The 18,171-nt window shown below is 36.6% G+C and overlaps 2 protein-coding genes and 2 non-coding genes across 6 annotated transcripts; all 4 read right to left on the bottom strand.

Moving 5' to 3' along the window:
- Positions 1 to 135: 135 nt before the first annotated feature.
- Positions 136 to 219, bottom strand: TRNAL-CAA (transfer RNA leucine (anticodon CAA)). Its single transcript has one exon. It is a non-coding gene; the product is annotated as a tRNA-Leu (tRNA).
- An 83-nt stretch (positions 220 to 302) lies between these two features.
- Positions 303 to 375, bottom strand: TRNAR-ACG (transfer RNA arginine (anticodon ACG)). The gene has a single exon. It is a non-coding gene; the product is annotated as a tRNA-Arg (tRNA).
- A 4,773-nt stretch (positions 376 to 5,148) lies between these two features.
- On the bottom strand, positions 5,149 to 8,778 carry LOC132172985 (uncharacterized protein At2g34460, chloroplastic). Its single transcript, XM_059584551.1, has 5 exons — positions 8,614 to 8,778; positions 8,147 to 8,365; positions 7,890 to 8,009; positions 5,592 to 5,864; positions 5,149 to 5,494 (listed from the first exon to the last, which is right to left on the bottom strand). Exons 1-5 carry the CDS (start codon positions 8,743 to 8,745, stop codon positions 5,330 to 5,332), a joined length of 909 nt encoding a protein of 302 aa, XP_059440534.1. The 5' UTR covers positions 8,746 to 8,778; the 3' UTR covers positions 5,149 to 5,329.
- A 1,773-nt stretch (positions 8,779 to 10,551) lies between these two features.
- LOC132172742 (DNA replication licensing factor MCM3) lies at positions 10,552 to 16,969 on the bottom strand. Of its 3 annotated transcripts, none has more exons than XM_059584301.1 (17): positions 16,852 to 16,969; positions 16,631 to 16,740; positions 15,685 to 15,893; positions 15,395 to 15,525; positions 15,075 to 15,313; positions 14,746 to 14,982; positions 14,424 to 14,578; positions 14,123 to 14,331; positions 13,846 to 14,011; positions 13,569 to 13,768; positions 13,425 to 13,484; positions 13,198 to 13,287; positions 12,666 to 12,865; positions 11,881 to 11,946; positions 11,625 to 11,766; positions 11,120 to 11,218; positions 10,552 to 10,810 (listed from the first exon to the last, which is right to left on the bottom strand). In XM_059584301.1, exons 1-16 carry the CDS (start codon positions 16,915 to 16,917, stop codon positions 11,159 to 11,161), a joined length of 2,340 nt encoding a protein of 779 aa, XP_059440284.1. In that variant the 5' UTR covers positions 16,918 to 16,969; the 3' UTR covers positions 10,552 to 10,810; positions 11,120 to 11,158. The 3 variants fall into 3 exon arrangements, with proteins under 3 accessions (XP_059440284.1, XP_059440285.1, XP_059440286.1); XM_059584302.1 differs by having other exon boundaries at positions 10,552 to 10,806; XM_059584303.1 differs by having other exon boundaries at positions 16,848 to 16,868.
- Between the last annotated feature and the right edge of the window lie 1,202 nt (positions 16,970 to 18,171).

The following is an 18,171-nucleotide window of genomic DNA, read 5'->3' as shown; positions in this document are numbered from 1 at the left end:
CTGGAGTGTTTAACAAACACCCCCAACATCTCTATTAACCGAAGTAATAATTCCTTTTGAACATTACAAAACGCCGCCGAGCAACAACCTGGAAAACCAAAAATATTAGCAGTACACAATAAGATTTCGGAATTTTGTCAGAAGTGGGATTTGAACCCACGCCCTCGTTAGAGGACCAGAACTTGAGTCTGGCGCCTTAGACCACTCGGCCATCCTGACTGACGTATGTAGTCTCCGTAAGAATAATATTTAACTTATTACTAAATACTATATGATGAAAAATTTCAGGCAAAAAAGTCAAACGACTCTGCTGGGGATCGAACCCAGAATCTCTGGTTCCGTAGACCAGCGCCTTATCCATTGGGCCACAGAGTCCTTGTTGTTAGTGTGCGTTATAAATTATATATAATGGAATATTAACCACAAGTCCATTACGTACACTCACCAAGATTCACGTATTAAAACAAAAAAATGCTATACATATTTCTAAGATGTGGCAATAAAAATTATGATTAGATGCTCTATTTACTTTTATTTGTTATTTCATCCAATAATGATTTTTCACTATTATGTTAGAAAGTAAGCAATTAATTAGAAGTAAACACTTTAGAATATGTGTAGCACTTCTCTATTGAAAATATCAAATTTCAGCTTTTCTAGATACATAAAAATTTCTAAATTGAATTTATCACTATGATATTTGACTATATGCTTTTTGGATCTTATTGTTCACGATCAAGATTGAACTCACCCAGTTGGGGTTCGAGGATGGTTGAAGTGTATTTTGAGGGTCATACTCTTGTTTGTGTCTCCTGTCAGGGCCGGCTCAATAGCTAGGCCACTGAGGCGGTCGCCTAGGGCCCCCAGTTAGTAAGACCCAAAATTTTTTCCCATAAAAATTTAAGGTCTCTAAAATAAGGTCCCAATATAATAAGCCAATTGTAAAATAAGACCAATTAACCCAAAAAAATAAACATGCCACATCAATTTTTTTGGGCAATTAGTTAAAAGTTAAACTTAAAAGTTATGAAATAACAATGAGAATGAAAATAATAATAATAATAATATTATAAAAATAAAATAATATTATTAAAATAAATATGATGTAATTAATATTTAAATATTAAAAAAAAAAAAGGTCAAACTTCAAAATTTCGCCTAAGGCCCCCAAATACATTGAGTTGGCCCTGTCCCCTGTATAGGGTTGAAGGATCTCGAGACGTTGAAAGATCTCAAGACAGTCATGCCCATTTTCGTCCTTAGCTGGTCTGTAATTTGTTCTATTTACAAAACTTTGCCTAGTTTAACAACATTCTTTAGCTATACCAGTTACTTCGATGGGCTAGGCTATTTATTCGAACTATTCCCAACATTTCTTATAATTTTAATTCCGCTATATATATGCTATTTTATTTTCTTACTAGAATACATGACAATTTAAATCCCTCGAGTCATTGAGTGTTTATCTCTACCTATGCTACAAGGAAAAGACATTCACCAAACTAATGAAAAACAACTACGTATAATATATGCTACCTAAACAAGAGACACACGTACACTCACACGTGTCCAACATGCACAAAACCAAAAACCAAAAACAAAAAAACTAGAAATCCTCTGGCAGCTCTACGCGTTCCACCGCCTACTCATCCGCCGCTTCCTTGATGCTGAAAGACAGAGACTCCGGCCTCCTCATCAAGAACATACCAGTCGGCGGGACCCACAAGTTGAGAAGCCCATGGGGCCTACCGGAGGGCCTCCACACCTGCACCGTGATGCACTGGATCGGATTATCCAACGGCTCACACGGGTCCCCTCCCTTCAGCACATCGCACAGCAACACCCTAGCGCTCCCTACCGGCTTCTCCCGCACGTGGCCGCGCGCATATATGTCCACGTTCAGAGCCGCCATGACGTCACTTTCCGGCAAACCCTCCTTGAACTTAACCTTCACGACCTCGTTCCATGTGGGGTCGGTTCCGCCGTGCTCGGCCACGTGGGTCTTCGCCACGTGGTCCTTGTCGACGTAGACCACCGCGTAGGGCCTCATCCTGGTCACGTGCTTCACGTTGTTGAGGCCCTGGGCCGAGATTATCAGCACCTCTATCTCTCTCAGAGGCCGCGCCGCCGCCGCCGCCTTTCTTCTTCGGGAATCTGACTTGTGCTCCATTAGAGAGAAATGGAGCTTCATAATCATACGTATATTATACGTACGTTTAGCGATTCAAACATTTTTCTATTTTCAATTTAAAGGAAAAAAACTGGACAAATCATGCAAAGAAAATAGACGGTCCAGATTCAATACCAATTTATTTAAGGCAAACGACGCAGAATTTTTACCGGGGAAAAACAAAAAAGCAAACTTATACCTTAACTGGAGAGTTCGTTTCCTCACGTTTTTGTTAAAATGCCACGACGTCGTTTGCCTTAAACAAACTGCTTTTGAATCTGGACCCTTCATTTTCTATACTATAGATGTAGAGTTTTTTATTTATTTATTTATTTTTATTTAATTCTATAGATGTAGAGTTGCTTTAAAAGAATCATGGAGGAAAAAGAAGAAACAAATACTTTGAGGATTTTTATTTTTATTTTTTTTTTAAATTAAAAAAATATGATCATAAGGAGATCATGAAGAGATTAAAAATATGATCTAAAAATGGAAAAGCTTGAGACTACAAAAGGTGGAGTTGGAAAGAGACGGACTTTAGGTAGCGCAAATATTGAGGAAGCATATAAGAATTGGTGCAGATATGGCCAATTAATTGACGATGCTAGAATGATGTTGAATCGCTTACACGTACAAGTGGGAGATGCCTCATGTTAAAAATGAGGCGAATAGAGCAGCGCATAGACTAGCAACATAAGCACTTTCTCTTATGAACGAATAAGTTCATATAGAGGAAGCCCATAAATATATCAATGACATTGTATTAGCTAAAGTTAGCGCTCAAGTTTTATCGCATTAATGAAATGACTGTTAGAATGATTTTTTTTTTTTTTAAATCCTAATAATTATTCAGTATTTGTTATGGAGAGGATTTTATTCCCACTAACATCACCTATGTTATAGGTTTAAAGTCTAAAATCTCATTTATAAAATATTTTTCACTTTTTCAAAAGCACCTACATCCGGCTCAATATTTTAGTTATCCATTTTCATATTTTTCAATATTTATCTTTTTTTTTTTTTTTTCGGTCGTATTTTTAAAAATTCATATATATATATATATATATATATATATATATGGTCATATTCTTCAAAATTTTATATTTTTTCTAACGGGCATATTTAAAAATAAAAAATAAGCATTCAATACCAAGCACTCAATAGCAAGTTTAATTCAATAACAATCATATTATTGCAATTTATTTATTTTTCTAATTTATTGCAGGTTTGTTAGAATTCAATAGACCATTTCAAGTTTCATGAGTTTCAAGTGTCATTCAATGAATCAATAGCAAGCAGTAGCATTGAAGGCACAATTGGAGTAAATGGAGCAACCAAACTATAGAGAGAGAGAGAGAGTAATTTTTTTATTTAAAGGAGAAAAGATAAAATGATTTTTTATTGGAGAGATTTTTTATTAATATAAGTTACATGGCCAGGTGTAATTTGGATAATTTATTAATTTAATTTACTACTACTATTTGCTAGCACCACTTGTTTGGCTTTAGTTGTATGCAAATTTAAATTAAATTCTCTTTAAGGAGTTTGTTAATAAAAGGGAAAATAAAAATAACTCCTGAATGTGGGTCCTATAGATCCAACGACTAATTCTTTAAAAAATTGTATAGAGAAAAAACAAAAGAAAGACGAATAAAAGTTCTCTTTTCAGAAATTATTTTTTCTTTTTTTGAAAAGAATTCCTATTAATCTTCCGAAAAGTTTTATCGAGTAAATTTTGAAATGTCATTACACGACAAATTTTTTTCAAAATATGAACACGTGGAAGGTGACATTTTAAGCCCAAAAAAGTCACCTATTGAATTAGTAACGTTCGAATAGTGACATTTTGCAAATGTCCTTAAACATAACGACTAAAATAAAAATTAGAGATGTTTGAACATTGACATTTACGTCGCCTTTGGGGGAGATCATAGCTAGAAACATTTCTAGCTGTGAATGATATCACCATCTCAACCAAAAAATATTCCCAAAATAAACATCTCATAGCTAGAACTGTTTCTAGCTGTGAATGATATCACCAACTCAACCAAAAAATATTCCCAAAATAAACATCACAAGCTGGTAAACTTCCAAGATAATTAGCAAAACTTGCCTGGAAAGTGAGTCTTCTTTGGTTGCACAGTTGGTCCAGGCTGGTACGGGGTATACTGCCAGTCATAATTATAATGAAAGCCCACCACCTTAAAATGATGTTGCTTGTGGTTAAACAAACATAAATAGGTGTTAGATTCTTATCATCTCCACAAATCCTTCCTATAAAGGACCATTTGGACTCTCATTTTCCCTCACTGAAAACTCAAACACCTGCTTCTACAATTTCCTTCAAGTTACTCCTACTTGTTCTTAATTGCTTAAGAAACTAGTGGGAAATGGCAAGTTGCAGGGTGACCATGGCTTTGACCATCTACAGTGTGGTTCTTCTGGCTTTTGTTACTTTCAGAGCCACAGCTGCACTTGAAGATGTCGGGGGAATTGCACCGTCACCAACAATGGAAAGCGCCGGAGCGGTGTTGGGTGTTCCGGCTGCATTTGCAGCCGCCATGGCTTCGCTAGTTGCTTGGTTCTTCTAAGTTTCATTTTCTTTTTGGTGTTTTTCCATTAATAGTCAAAATCTTTATTGGGGTGTTCAATTTCTTTATTGGGATCTGGAATGAGTTTTGTTTAAGGGTCTTGGGCTTTGAAGATGTGGAATTCATCAATTCTCATTATTATTTTGAAGTAATTAACCTTACTCAAATGTTGGAAACCATGCATTTCAATCTCTATTAACTTTCCAAGCCCTACCTTGTTAATATTGATCTAGTATCTTCCCCATATCACATGATCTGTCCATACTGATTTCCCTGGCTTCTTTTCAGGAAGAAAGATGGAAATGATCATTTACTTGAGTTGTGCCAATGGCCCCGAAATCATAATTATTGTGTTAATTATTTTGTTTTACTTCAAAAAAAGGAGAATAGAGCAAAAACAATTATTTTATGCAACATTAGATATATTCCATCAAGTATAACAACATTGTGTTCATATCATGAAGATAAGGTAAGTATAAACAGGGAAAATAGGCAAACATATACCTGCCGCCAGAAAGCAAGAAATCAGAATAGTACTCTGCTAATACAATGTTCTTGAACTTAGAACTCACCGTTGCTTAATGGAACCAAAAAGATCCTCATATGAGCGCTTAGGGGCATCAGCACGAGAAACTATCTCTACAACTTTATAAGATGCTTCAGGATGGACTAATGCCTCAACAGCAACTTCTGCAACCAAATCTCTGGATATGGTACCTTCATAAAGAGTATCCTACAAAGGAGAGAGAGAGAAACCAAGAAGCAACTGAATTTTTAGCAGATGACAGAGTAGCAAAAATGTTTTCAAGTTTCACAACGTATGCCATTACCTCTGGCTCCATAACGATATTTCCTGTAGGGGGTTCATTTCTCAATCCACCAGGCCTTATTATTGTGTAGTTTATACCAGATTTCCGGATGTGTTGCTCTGCCTGAAGCTTTGCTATTAAGGTGAGTCCAAAGACATTGAGAAAGATGTAAGCTGGATTAAGTATCTGACCCATGGCAGCTCCATTGACTAAAATTGAACTGACAAGTATGAATCTATTTACACTTCTTTTGCGGCATGCTTCAACAAGGTTTACTGTGCCAAAATTATCAACCTGTAACAGCAGCATATTTTTCAGAAAGCAACACTTAAATTACCTAAGAGCGCCAAAAAGAAACAGATGCATATTCTCATCAATTATCGAAGGCACCATAAAGGACTTCCAGAAATATTAAGTACAAAGGAGGATTGAATCCCTGAACTTTCATTCAGCATTATAGTCATTATCGCTATGTATTTAACACTCATCACAACAGTAAATTTAACACTAGAGAGCTGTTACACTGTAACTTGTATACACAAACATGTAAAGATGCACTAATTTGAGAAAAGATTACAACAATGAATTTGAAGACATTTCTGCAAACATAAAACTTTGCTCAAGTAGAAGATCATGGAATCCTATGTCTTTTTAAGGTGTCCAAAGTGTATACACAAATCCAAGCGACGAGAATCCCAATAAATGCCAAGGAATAACAATTTACTTGAACTTGAAACACATATTAGATGAGTAAGTATGTCCTACCATTCTATGAGTAGAAAATACATAACTAAATGACACATTTTATAGACTGTAACTGCCAAGTGCAAGAAAAGCCTACTAATGCAGTGGTAACAAATAATTTGATTTTCAAGTTGAAGGCACCAAAAGGAGTGGATACAGTTTGAGGCAGTCAAATGCAATTGCAAGGATTCATGGAGGATTCCGTCTAGATAAAGCTGCCTGGAAAATAAGACACCAACAAATCCATGTTGTTGGGACTAAGGTTTTGCTGAGTTGTTGACATGAGATAAGATCTTGACATAAGACAATATATTGGCAAGTGATACCCCGTTTGTAAACTAGAAACTGCTGAAAAAGTTACTTTTAGCATACATATATATTCACAAATTGACAAGTACTTATTATCCTACTGCTCCACTGAATCGATAAAGTAACTTAGAGTTCCTTGTCATTATGGCTGTCATATCCTCCTATACACAACAACTTTCCAGTTATTGATTATCACAAATAATGTGCTACTCTGGCTGAAAGTTAGAAATCTTGAAGGTGGAAATAGTGTTCTTTGCTTTTCATTTTTAAATAATAAGAAGGAGCACCGCTAGCCTCGTGCTTATGTAACATCACGAAAAATACACTTCAATTGTGGAGAAAAGTGGTATTCCTATCAAAGAGCTAGAAGCATGTTTGGTGTCGTAGGACTAGCACTTGTACTGAAATATTTGCAGCTTGACTTAATGTCTTTTTCAAGGGCATCATGAATTCTTTGTGATTTTACATCCAAAACTGAACTTTCCATTTTATAAAACAGACAAACTTATCAATTTATTTCGATTCAGTTTAACAACATATCGCATGCTGAGTCAATATTTCTTCCAATATTCATCCTTAGGCCCTTTTCTCTGACATCCGTCTGGGGTACATTATAATCATGTAGGACTCCAGTACAAATAGTAACCACTGAATCTAAGCGAGTCTAAAAGAGATTTCGTGTCAAGAAGTTCCCCATACATTAGAATACCATTAGAATTCCACAGAGAATAATCCTAAATCAATTAAACAAGTATTTATATCCCTTTCTCTGCTTCAACAAAACATCAAACTCTAAATCATCTCTGATTTGAGGCAGTTTGTTTGACACCAAGACATAATTTCCGTTGTCAACATGCTTTGAGATAATACAAAGAATGCAGATGGATAAAAAAATCTGTCAGTAAGCACCAGCTGGCAAAGAAACAAGAAAGATACACGCATATATAAAATATATATGCAGTTCAAACTCAAGATGAAAGCTGAAAATAGCACCTGAAAACCTTGTTAGCCCAGACAAGCAATCTTTAGTGACAGCAATGATATAGTGTCACGCCAGCTAATTATAAATATCAAATTCCTTTCTTAAGGCATTGTGAAGGACAATTAACAAGAGCTGATTATGATTTAACATGTACAGACAAGCAGCCTGTAGATGATTAAAGATAAATATAATGTGAACAAATGGAATAATATAAACATGAAACTGGCTACAAAACCCCAGATGAGGATAGATATATCAATTCCATAGGCACAAAATTAACTGACCTTCCAGGGAGCAAACAAATCCCACCCTGGCCGAAAGCCAGTTGCACATATCACAGCTTCTGTATCATCCCCAACAACTTCGGCCAACCTATCAGAACCCTCAGTTACATCCGCTTTGACCTGCAAAACAAAAAACCCACAACACATCTCTCAAAAAACTTGGCGAAACGCAAAATAGTATCAAGAATTAACAAAAACCCAATTGAATTTTCACTGTCTAGTTAATGCTTGCACTCTAAACAACCAAGAAAACTAACAATTTGAAGAGCCGGGTTGTCATGGGAAAGCGTGGTTTTGGCCTTGTCCACGTCACGAACCCCGGCTTTAACCTGAAAACCCTTCGCCAGCAGCTGCTCAACAATTCTTTTCCCAGTACTCCCGGTCGCTCCAGCAACAAATATTTTCTTTTTCGCATTCGCATTCGCATTGGGTCCTGGTTGCTCGGCCACTTCCTCTGTGATTTCGGTACCTTCCATCTAACATCAATGATTGGCAGGCATAACAATGAAAAGTTATAAGAAGCAAAAAAATAAATTTCACAGAACCCATTTCACCCCTCCATTTGGTTGCTAAGAAACCACGGGAAAAGAAAAAGAAAATGATAACCCAATAGTGAAATCACTGAAATGTTTTCTTTCTTTTCTCACATTTCCTAGACAACCAAAGTGTGGATTTTGGTCTTTTTGTGTGTGTGTGTGTGTGTGTGCGCGTGTGTTTGTGTTACCTTTGTGGAACTGAGGCGGGAAAAAGATTTGGAGTTGGGTGTGGAGAAAGGAAGGGAAGAGAGGGGTCTATTGGAGTGTAGAGTGCAGAAACTCAGGGGAGAGGCCCTGATGATGAAAGGAGTAGTGGCCATTGCTTTCTGATTTCTTCTGCTTCGACTAAAACTAATGGGCTCTCACACTGCCACGTAATCATAACTCAACCAAGTTTACATGACCATAATAAATATCCAAGGAAACTTTACAAAATTCCAATAAATTTTTAGGTGTTTTAGAATTTTAATGTTTAAAAATTCTCAATTTATGATATTATATTTTCAATTTTTTGCTACTCTCGGTTAAAATATTTCGTTAAATCTTGTAAAAATTCTTAAATATTAATTTTTTTAATAAAAAATTACAAATATTCAGGTATTTTTACAAATTCAGTTAAATCATTACCAATTTATGAATCTTTTTAAATTTTTTTTTTTATAATAAAAAATATGGGTATTTCATAATTTTTTATCAGATTTAACAAAAAATTCTAACAGGTGAAGACACTGAAAAAAATTGAAAATTCAATATCTTAAATTGAGAGTTTTTTTAATATTGAAAGGGTAATGTTAAAATGTGTGAAAGTTCAAATGAATTTTGTAAAGTTTTCTCAATATTTTTTTTTTTAAAAAAAAAAAAAGGAAAAGGAAAATAAGTAGATGAAAAATAAGTTATTGTGGCTGGCTTTTTGTTTGCTTATTTATGTTATTCCCAGGATAATAGGGACACCTCTCACAGATTGATGCACCAGCTGTGCATTTAGCCACCTGCATTCATACTCCAAGATGTATTTTTGGAAAGATTTGGCTTTGCCCCCAGTTTTTCAAATAAAGAAATAGAGACAAAACCCTTTTATTTATTTTTTAATTTCAAAGACAATTTTATATAAATAGTATTGATCATCATCAGATCAAATATAAGAGCTATTTACTCAAAAACTCATTTGCCTGTTAGTGTTATTAGGGCATGCATACATGCATCAAGTATTGGCCATTTGAATTGGTCCATAGCCCTAACTTTTGTGATAATAGTCGTTATCCCTTCTACAGCCGACGTGCACAAATAATGTTAGAAGGTTCTCTTGTTTTTTGTTTTTTATTTTTATTTTTTTGTCACTAAAAAATTAATGTAATTTTAAAATCACTATTGAGCTTGTGATTGATTACTATTATTTAACTTTTGGAATCAAAAAAAAGTTGTGGTCAATTTGCACCAACACTATTATCTAGCTTTGGCACTTGTATAGCATTGTTTTCTCTCTTGAAATGGTGGGTTCTCAGAATATTTGCATTCCAAGTGCAACTTAGAAAGCGTTAATGTATCGTCCCTAAAAAATAGTTCAATCGGCTGTAAACCACGCCTAATGAAGCAAAAGTCACTAATTCGAATCTCTCTTTCGCCTTCCCTTGTGTAGACATGTCAAAAAAAAAAAAAAAAAAAAACCATTAATGTAAGAAATACTTGCCTGACGAACCAAAAAAACACGCCCCACATAAGCATAGAGATGAAGGGTTTCTTTTGCTACTAATGGTTTTTTATTTTTTTTATTTTTTTATTCAAATTGAGGAAAAGGAAAGGGGACCAAACAAAACACAACACAAAAAAACAAATTACAAGCGAGGCCTTTGTCATGCTAGTATTAAGCACATTATAATATGCTTAGAAGAAGCATTTTGGATTTTATAGCTTACAAGCAACCTTCACCACATAACAGACTTTCAGCTACATTTTTTGCACGGATAAAATTTTCTTCTAAACTGAGTTGGGAAAATCACATTAAATGTAAGAATCATGTACGTTTTGCACACATGTTTAATACAAATTTCCTACAACCCAATTTAGAAAAACAAAAAAAAAAAACAAAAAAAACAAAAGCAAAAACAAAAACTTTATCCGCCTAAGACATTGCGTGCATGGAAAAGTACCAATTTTTCTCATTAATTTCCAATATAGACATTATAACTTCATAAATCATAAAATAAAAAAATAAAAATACAAAGAAGTTCCACTGCCAAAATCTATGAAAAAACTACATTCTAACGTTTCAGTTTGACACAGCTCTAGCACCTTAGGAGATCTGATGTGTAAGCTCTTCATACGAATCCCTTGCATGCCATGTTTATCCTCTAGAAGTGTTCACCATGCTGCCCAATTCCACTCTCCCTGAAATTCATTATTTAACAATCAAGTATGCTATATGTTTTAAAAAATGTATCACATTTATTTGGCATTGTGGGACAATCCTATTCCTACCAAATGACACCATCAGGGTCAAATATTCCCTCCATTTCAGGCAAAATGTATAGGATTAACTAGCAAAATATATGCAAAATGTATTAAATGAAACTTGAGGAAAAATAAGCATATCGAAATCTTGTGTATTCAAGGAAAATGATTCAACTTTAAAGAGATATTGAAGCTGATCAATCTCAGCAGCATTACATGATTATTTAGCGAAATATGACCACATACCTGCCTGAATTTTGGAGTTGAGGTTGGTCTTATTACAATTTATGATATCATATGCACCATTCCGTCAGCTATCATCACTCTGTTATCATCTTGAAGTTTCTGAACAAGTGAAGAAAGTTACTTAGCAGTTATCTATGCCAATCAATGTACAAATTAAGAAATCTGGCCATAGGCACCAGCCCAACATCAGATGTAATAGCTCAAAAACATTAAAAGATTTATTAACAGAAATTAACACTTTATACCGCGGAGATGGATATCTAGGGGGGGGATCTACTAGTGAGACCACAGTAAAACCTGTTACAACACAGCTTAACCAAAAGCTTAATCTTATGAGTGGCTTAACCAAAAGCTTAAGCTTAACCATCCATACTTGTGATATCTATTCAATGTGGAAATGAACCTTTTTACACTCACTTGTATTCTTTATCTGAAATCTAAAGATGGGCAGGGTTACCAGATGCATCTATAATTTCATTCTAATAAGTATATTAACGAACTGTACCTCTAACAATGATACGATCTCTGCCCTTGAATAACGGGAATCTGCTACAGAGTTAACGACATTCTCTATATCTGCAATGGATATGAGATCCAAGCGGTTGGCCCTCATATGCTGACCAAATAAAGAATTAAATGCTTCTATTCTGCAAGAGGGCAGGGGAAAGGAAGAGCTACCATCAGAAATATATAAACCTCAGCAAAACGGATAAACAAGAAAGTAAAACATATGCTACTGGAAATGATTGCTAGACACCAACCTTTCCTGGGAAAATGCAGACTGGGTTGCAGGAGGGTCATCAACTTCCATAGCATCCGTTGTTGGACTAAGCAAAACAACCAAAGAGGGGAAAAGAAATAGAATGGAAAAGGTCAATTATATGATGTAAAATTGGTCAGACTACCAATGCTACAATGAAGGAAACTGAAAGAAGAATTAATACATTCATCCTGAAAAAACTTCATTGCCCCATAAAAGTTTCAAATCATTAAAACTCAATGTAGTTGACCTAATTTGTGGAGTATACTACACTTCACGTAGAAAAATATGAAATCAAAATGATGGCCACCATGTTAGGAGTCTTAAGGAAAATAGACTCAACTCAACACAATGAGATCCATCAAACAATTCAAAGAGAAAGTGTACATATTCAATGAATAGGTGAAACAAAGAATGGTTGGACTACATCAACACATTACAGGTGTCATTCCAACTACATACACTGAACTACTGGCCTTGGTTGCTTTAAGTTTCAGATGCACAAATTGGGAATAAAGAACTTGGCCATACTTGAAACAGTGGAAAGTAATTAAAGAGAAAAGAAATTAGTTCAGAAGTGGCATATTCAAATGAGTGTCTTTACAAGTGTACGATTTAGTTATATATACAAGTATATCTACTAGTATACACATTCACATATATAAATAAATGAACTTGCACTTCAGTAGATGCCAAATGCCGAAGATTTTTGTGCGTGTAGACAGCAATTTTTCTAAGCAATATCTACATTCAATATATATGAAGAAGATACAGTCTATGACTCACGCTTCTTTGTCAGAAGTGCCACTGTCAGGTCTATTTCTTTTTCCAAGATGATGGCTATCATTTCCACTGGGATGATGGTCAGCTCTACGTTTTCTCTCCAATTCCCTTTCTTGCTCACGCTCCTCCATTTCATTCAGTTCTGTATGATATATTGCAAAATTCAGAACTTTAAGGGCAGCTTCAACATCAGACTTCGAAACCTGCCAAAAGATATAAATAAAATAATCCTGAAGTGTGGTGAACAAGCAGAAAAAGAATGGAATATGTATAACTCAACTAAGTGCCAAAAAAATGATTAAGATTTAGAATAAAATAAGAGTTGATAGAATAAGCCAAAAGCAAGCCTAACGGTCAATACAAATAAGACCTCTGAACATGTATTTACTTCTTCATTCTTTAAGATATGCCTTCAAAGGTTTAATGATTAAACTCAAATTGTTTCTGGAAACATAAAGGGGGTATAATGAACACGATCCCAGTATATTATCACATGAATGACAAGAGACATTAAAAGGGAGATAGAGCCAGCTACCTTTCTGCTCAGCTTCAATTTGGCATGAGCAGTTGAGAGACGTATTATGGTTTCCAAGGTTCTTGCAGTGATAGGAAGTGTCCCACTGGTCTAGAGAAAGCAACCACCATATGAATTAATAAGGAGAAAAACCATATAATCAATTGCCCAATATGCTTGTCAATGGAAGAGAAAAACCATACCATTAGCTGTCTTATATGTTTGTCAATAGATTACAATGTACTAACCTTTGAATTTGAACCGGCATTTCTAAGCTCTGCATATGCTGTTGCAATATGTTCAGATGCCTGTGGACAAAAATTGTTAGAAGCAGTCTTGGGGTAGCCGCATTACAATAAGGTGGAATAAATGAATGAATAAAGCATCATGACCTCATCAGTCAGGTCAGGCTGTATCCTATGCTTTGCATAATGAATGTACTTTTTAAGAAACTTGATGGTAAGGGTATCACGCTTTCGACCCCTTTCTGTTTTCTTCCCATGTAGCATTCGGTTGTACTTGACAAAGACAGAGTCAGAATCAGCTTCATCTTCTCTTCCATATCTTGAGCTCCCATCAAGTGTTGCTTCACCTGCAATTTTAACTCCTCAATCAAGCATATTCTTAGAGGTCACTAATCTTCTAAGCATGAGGGTATTGTTAACACACCTCCATCAATTGCAGAACGAAAGCGGTGCATGCGCAAGACATGCTCTGTGATTTGACGATCAATATCAGGATCCATTTGGTCCAATACTATAAACAGTAAATCAAAACGAGAAAGCAAAGAGTCTGGGAGTCCAATATTCTTCGTTGGCGTCAATGAGCGATCATACTGTACAACCATTCAGTAAGCAGCACAAAATCAAGTTAATCAACTAGAGGCATCAATGCCAAGCATTGTGGGTAACAGTGTGCTACAATTACAACCAAATGTAACACTTACAGTTCCATATATGGGATTTGCGGCAGCCACCACACTGCATCGAGCATTCAGTGATGCATGAATACCAGCTTTGGCAATAGTTACAGTCTGCTGCTCCATAACTTCATGTATAGCAACACGATCTTGATCATTCATCTTGTCAAATTCATCAATGCAGACAACACCTCGATCAGCAAGAACCATTGCACCAGCTTCTAGCCTTCTTTCTCCTGATAACAGCCACTGGTAAATCACTATTTGGCTGGAGGAAAAAAAAAAGTACCATATAATGCTAAATGCTAGAGCACGTTAGATGCTTCACCTGTTTCTTGATCTGAAGTAACCGCAGCGGTCAATCCAACACCAGAAGAACCCCGACCAGTAGTTGATATGGCCAGGGGTGCAATATTCATAATTGCTCTTAGAAGTTGAGACTTAGCAACAGAAGGATCACCAACCATCATCATGTTAATGTCACTAAAAGAAACAATCCATTGGTTTAGTAATATTCAATATTCAATTATTATGCCGGGGCATCAAGTTATGGCCCTAGATACAGCAAATAGGAGAATCGCAGAAGGGAAGGGTACAATAAAAGTTACATATAATGCCAATAGAATGTCAGAGAAAAATTTACAACTCACCCTCGTAAGTGGGTACCATTCTTTAGGTTTTTTTCCACTCCACTGAGCATCAATAAAATCACTGCTTTCTTTATCCATGAATGTCCATATATAGAGGGTGCAAGTGAATTACCCAGTAGGTCAAATGAATCATCTCTCTCGGCTATTTTTTTAATATTTTTTAAGTCTTCAGGACTATAGATTGGTGCATTTGCCTCTTTGTTGAGCAGAGAAACATTGTTAGCTATGAGAACAGTCCTACATAACAGGATCAGTAAATCAAGCTCTCAAACTTGAAAACATCATGCTATAAGAGGAACAAGGAAATAATGTTAGTACATACAAGATACCTGAATACTCCATTTACACCTCCCTTGCTTTTACCAGGAAGAGCTTTATATATCCCTACTATAGCCACACGGTCTCCAGGCTTGCATGAATCAACCAGATCATCCTCAACTATGATATCCAGTGTTCGTGGAAGCTGACCAGGTGCAGAATTCTCTGGTACTTCTTGCATTGCCAAGGTTTGATGATCTTTGTATTTGCACAATCCGTACTCAGTCACCAATAAGTTGCCTTTTTCATCCTGAGGCAAAATTTTCTATTAGGAAAAGCGCTACTCCGGTAACAGCATACAAAATTACAAAATCGAAAGATTTGACATTACCCTTGTAGGATACACAGACCCAGTGGGCAAACCAATATTAGATGCAATGTCTCGATATTCACGACTCGTAAAGTTTCCAGTTGTGGGGCAAAAGTGAACACTTTTTACAACCTTTGGCCTTACAAGAGAACCTAGAAATCAGTAACTTACCAGATTAGATTTATGCTAATCTAGAATTATCGTCAAAGCAATTGTGAGAAACTATCTAAATTTCAAAGTCCAACATCATATACCATATGAAGAGCAAGTAACACACATGAAAATACAGAAAAGTTACAAGAACAAAGTACATTTCGTGACAATGCCCTCAACGCAGACCATGGAGCCAATGAACTCAGAAAGAAGTTCTCTTGGTGTGATACGGCGAGATACAAAAGGGCCTTCAAACCCCACAAGAACTTGCTCTCCTTCCTTCAAGTACTTGGGATCAATACCTTTAGCAGCGTCTGTGACCGCATCGCAGAAGGATTGCATGTACTCACTTGGACTCTTGAGAATCCTGAATATCAGAAACAAGGAAAAGAAATCAAAATTCAAAACAAGGAAAAATATAATTTTGAGCATTTGGGTCTTAACAACTTAAGACCCAACAAGTCCAAACAGCCCTCACTCAGCTACTGTACTCTCAGATGTTGACTCCGAATTTACACAGTTCTGATGATTTTCAAAATAAAGAAACGGTCAAATTTCTATTTCTTTTTCAAAAACCTTTCTCAGGGACCCAAAACAAGGGTTAGCGCAGTTGTTTGGTTACTGAGAAAAAACACGAAACATAGAAAATCAAATTAATGTCCAGGATAGTGCGAAATCCACATCATCCAATACAAACGGATCCCCCCATTACACTTTTTTTAGCCGATACAAATCATTCACCCCTGACAAAAAAAGTAGCACAAAACAGATGATTCAAATTAGCTTTCTCGGCAACCAAACAGCGATTAGTAGTGCTCCATTTGTCTGCAAAAGCCTCGAATCTCTCAAAACTAAGACCCGTTAAAACCTTTAAAGCACCGATAGAGAAAAAATTTCTTAACTGATTTTAGGCGTAATTGTAAGCCAATTTTAACCTAATTGAGGCAATTTTTTTTTGCCCAATTTCAGTAACCAACAAAAAAAAAAAAAACAAAACAAAGTGATAAATAGGAAGCAGAGCTGTTAAGGATATAAACAACAAAGTGATAAATAGGAAGCAGAGCTGTTAAGGATATAGAAGAAATAAACTCTTTCAAGAGCAACCTGGTGCCCAAGTTGCGAAAGGAGTGTAGATCGGAGATGTTGACGATAAGGCGGCGGTGCTTGTGGTTTATCATGGCCCTGATCTCGTCCATGTATATACCTTTCCCTACCTGCATCATCATCATCACCATCCAAAATGAGAGAGAGAGAGAGAGAGAGAGGGAGAGAGAGAGACATCATCACCATCACATCCAAAATGAGAGAGAGAGAGACGCACGCACATCTTGATCCAAGAACTCCAAGAACTCTCGCTTGTGAGCCGCCCTCAGTTCCTCGCTGACATCCATTCTGCCTCAGAAAGAGAGAGAGAGAGAGAGAGAGAGAGAAATGGAGCAATGGACAGTTGTGGCAATCTTCTTTCCACCCTAGACACTAAGGTTGTATTTCTTTAGTTTTGGCGCGAAACTAACGGTGTTTGCCTATGTTTTGGCGGGAATTTGGCGACTGTGGGGGCAGCAATCTTTTTTTTTTTTTTTTAATTGCGAAGTTAATTGGATATATAAAAGAAAATAACTCTAATTAGGAAGTTGCACAAAATGCTCTTTTGTGCCACCATTCATCACCTGACACCATACAACCACACCAGATTATATTATTGAGATAAAAAAATAAAACAATTAATTAATGAGAAAACCTTGAATCCGGATGAGAGAGAGGTTGGCTAGGTGGCGGGTCATGCCAGACCCGTGGGGTGGGTCACGGCAAACCTATGTGGCAAGTCACAACCAGACCTTACAAGGTTAACTTTTCCGGCCTTTAGGGTTATAAAATTTCTAAAGGATTAACTTTTCACTTCTCCGTTTTAGTTTTGAATCTAAAAACGAGTTTTGAGGCATTAGAATCGGGTTTTGAGACGGGTCACGATTGTTTCAAGCAGGTTTTCGGCCAGGGATGGCTTGCACAACCACAAGGGAGGGCGGGGAGGCATGATTGGCTGCTGGAATGACGGGGGGAGAAGAACGGATAAGAGGAATCTTGATCTAAAGCCCAGACGGCAGCGAAGGCTGGATCTGGGCGGATGAACGGGTTGTGGCTGAACGACAGGTTGGGACGATACGACGGCCTGGGGAAACGGGCTAGTGCAGGGCAACGAGCTGGGGCTAAGTGACTGGCTAGGGGGGACAGCGGGATGCGAGATTGAACGGCGGCGATGAAGAGGAACCCGAAGATCAACGACGGAGATGAGCAGCAACCTGCAAAGAAAAACCCAAGACCAAAAAAAACTGGAGAACAGGGGATTGAAGAAACCAAGAAGGACGAAAACGGGGAGGGAGGAGGGGGAAAAACCTAGGGTTTTTCTAACCTCAGGGGGTGGCTAAGCAAGCTATCCCCCGCCCAAGGGCCGCGCCCACTTAACCGGCAGCCACCACTCTTATAATTTGTTTTTAAAAAAAATTAATTTTTGAAGTTTTTTTTTTTTTCTTCTCAAACCCGGTATAATCCGGTGCATCAAGGTTTTTTTTCTAAACATAAGACTGGTAAAATTGGCTTAGGCGTCACCTTCTAATTCGTGGCACAAAAGGCACATTTTGTGCAACAAG

Source organism: Corylus avellana, chromosome ca2 (assembly GCF_901000735.1).
Source record: "Corylus avellana chromosome ca2, CavTom2PMs-1.0".
Lineage (NCBI taxonomy): Eukaryota > Viridiplantae > Streptophyta > Magnoliopsida > Fagales > Betulaceae > Corylus > Corylus avellana.
This window is presented reverse-complemented; position numbering and strand designations above follow the sequence as displayed.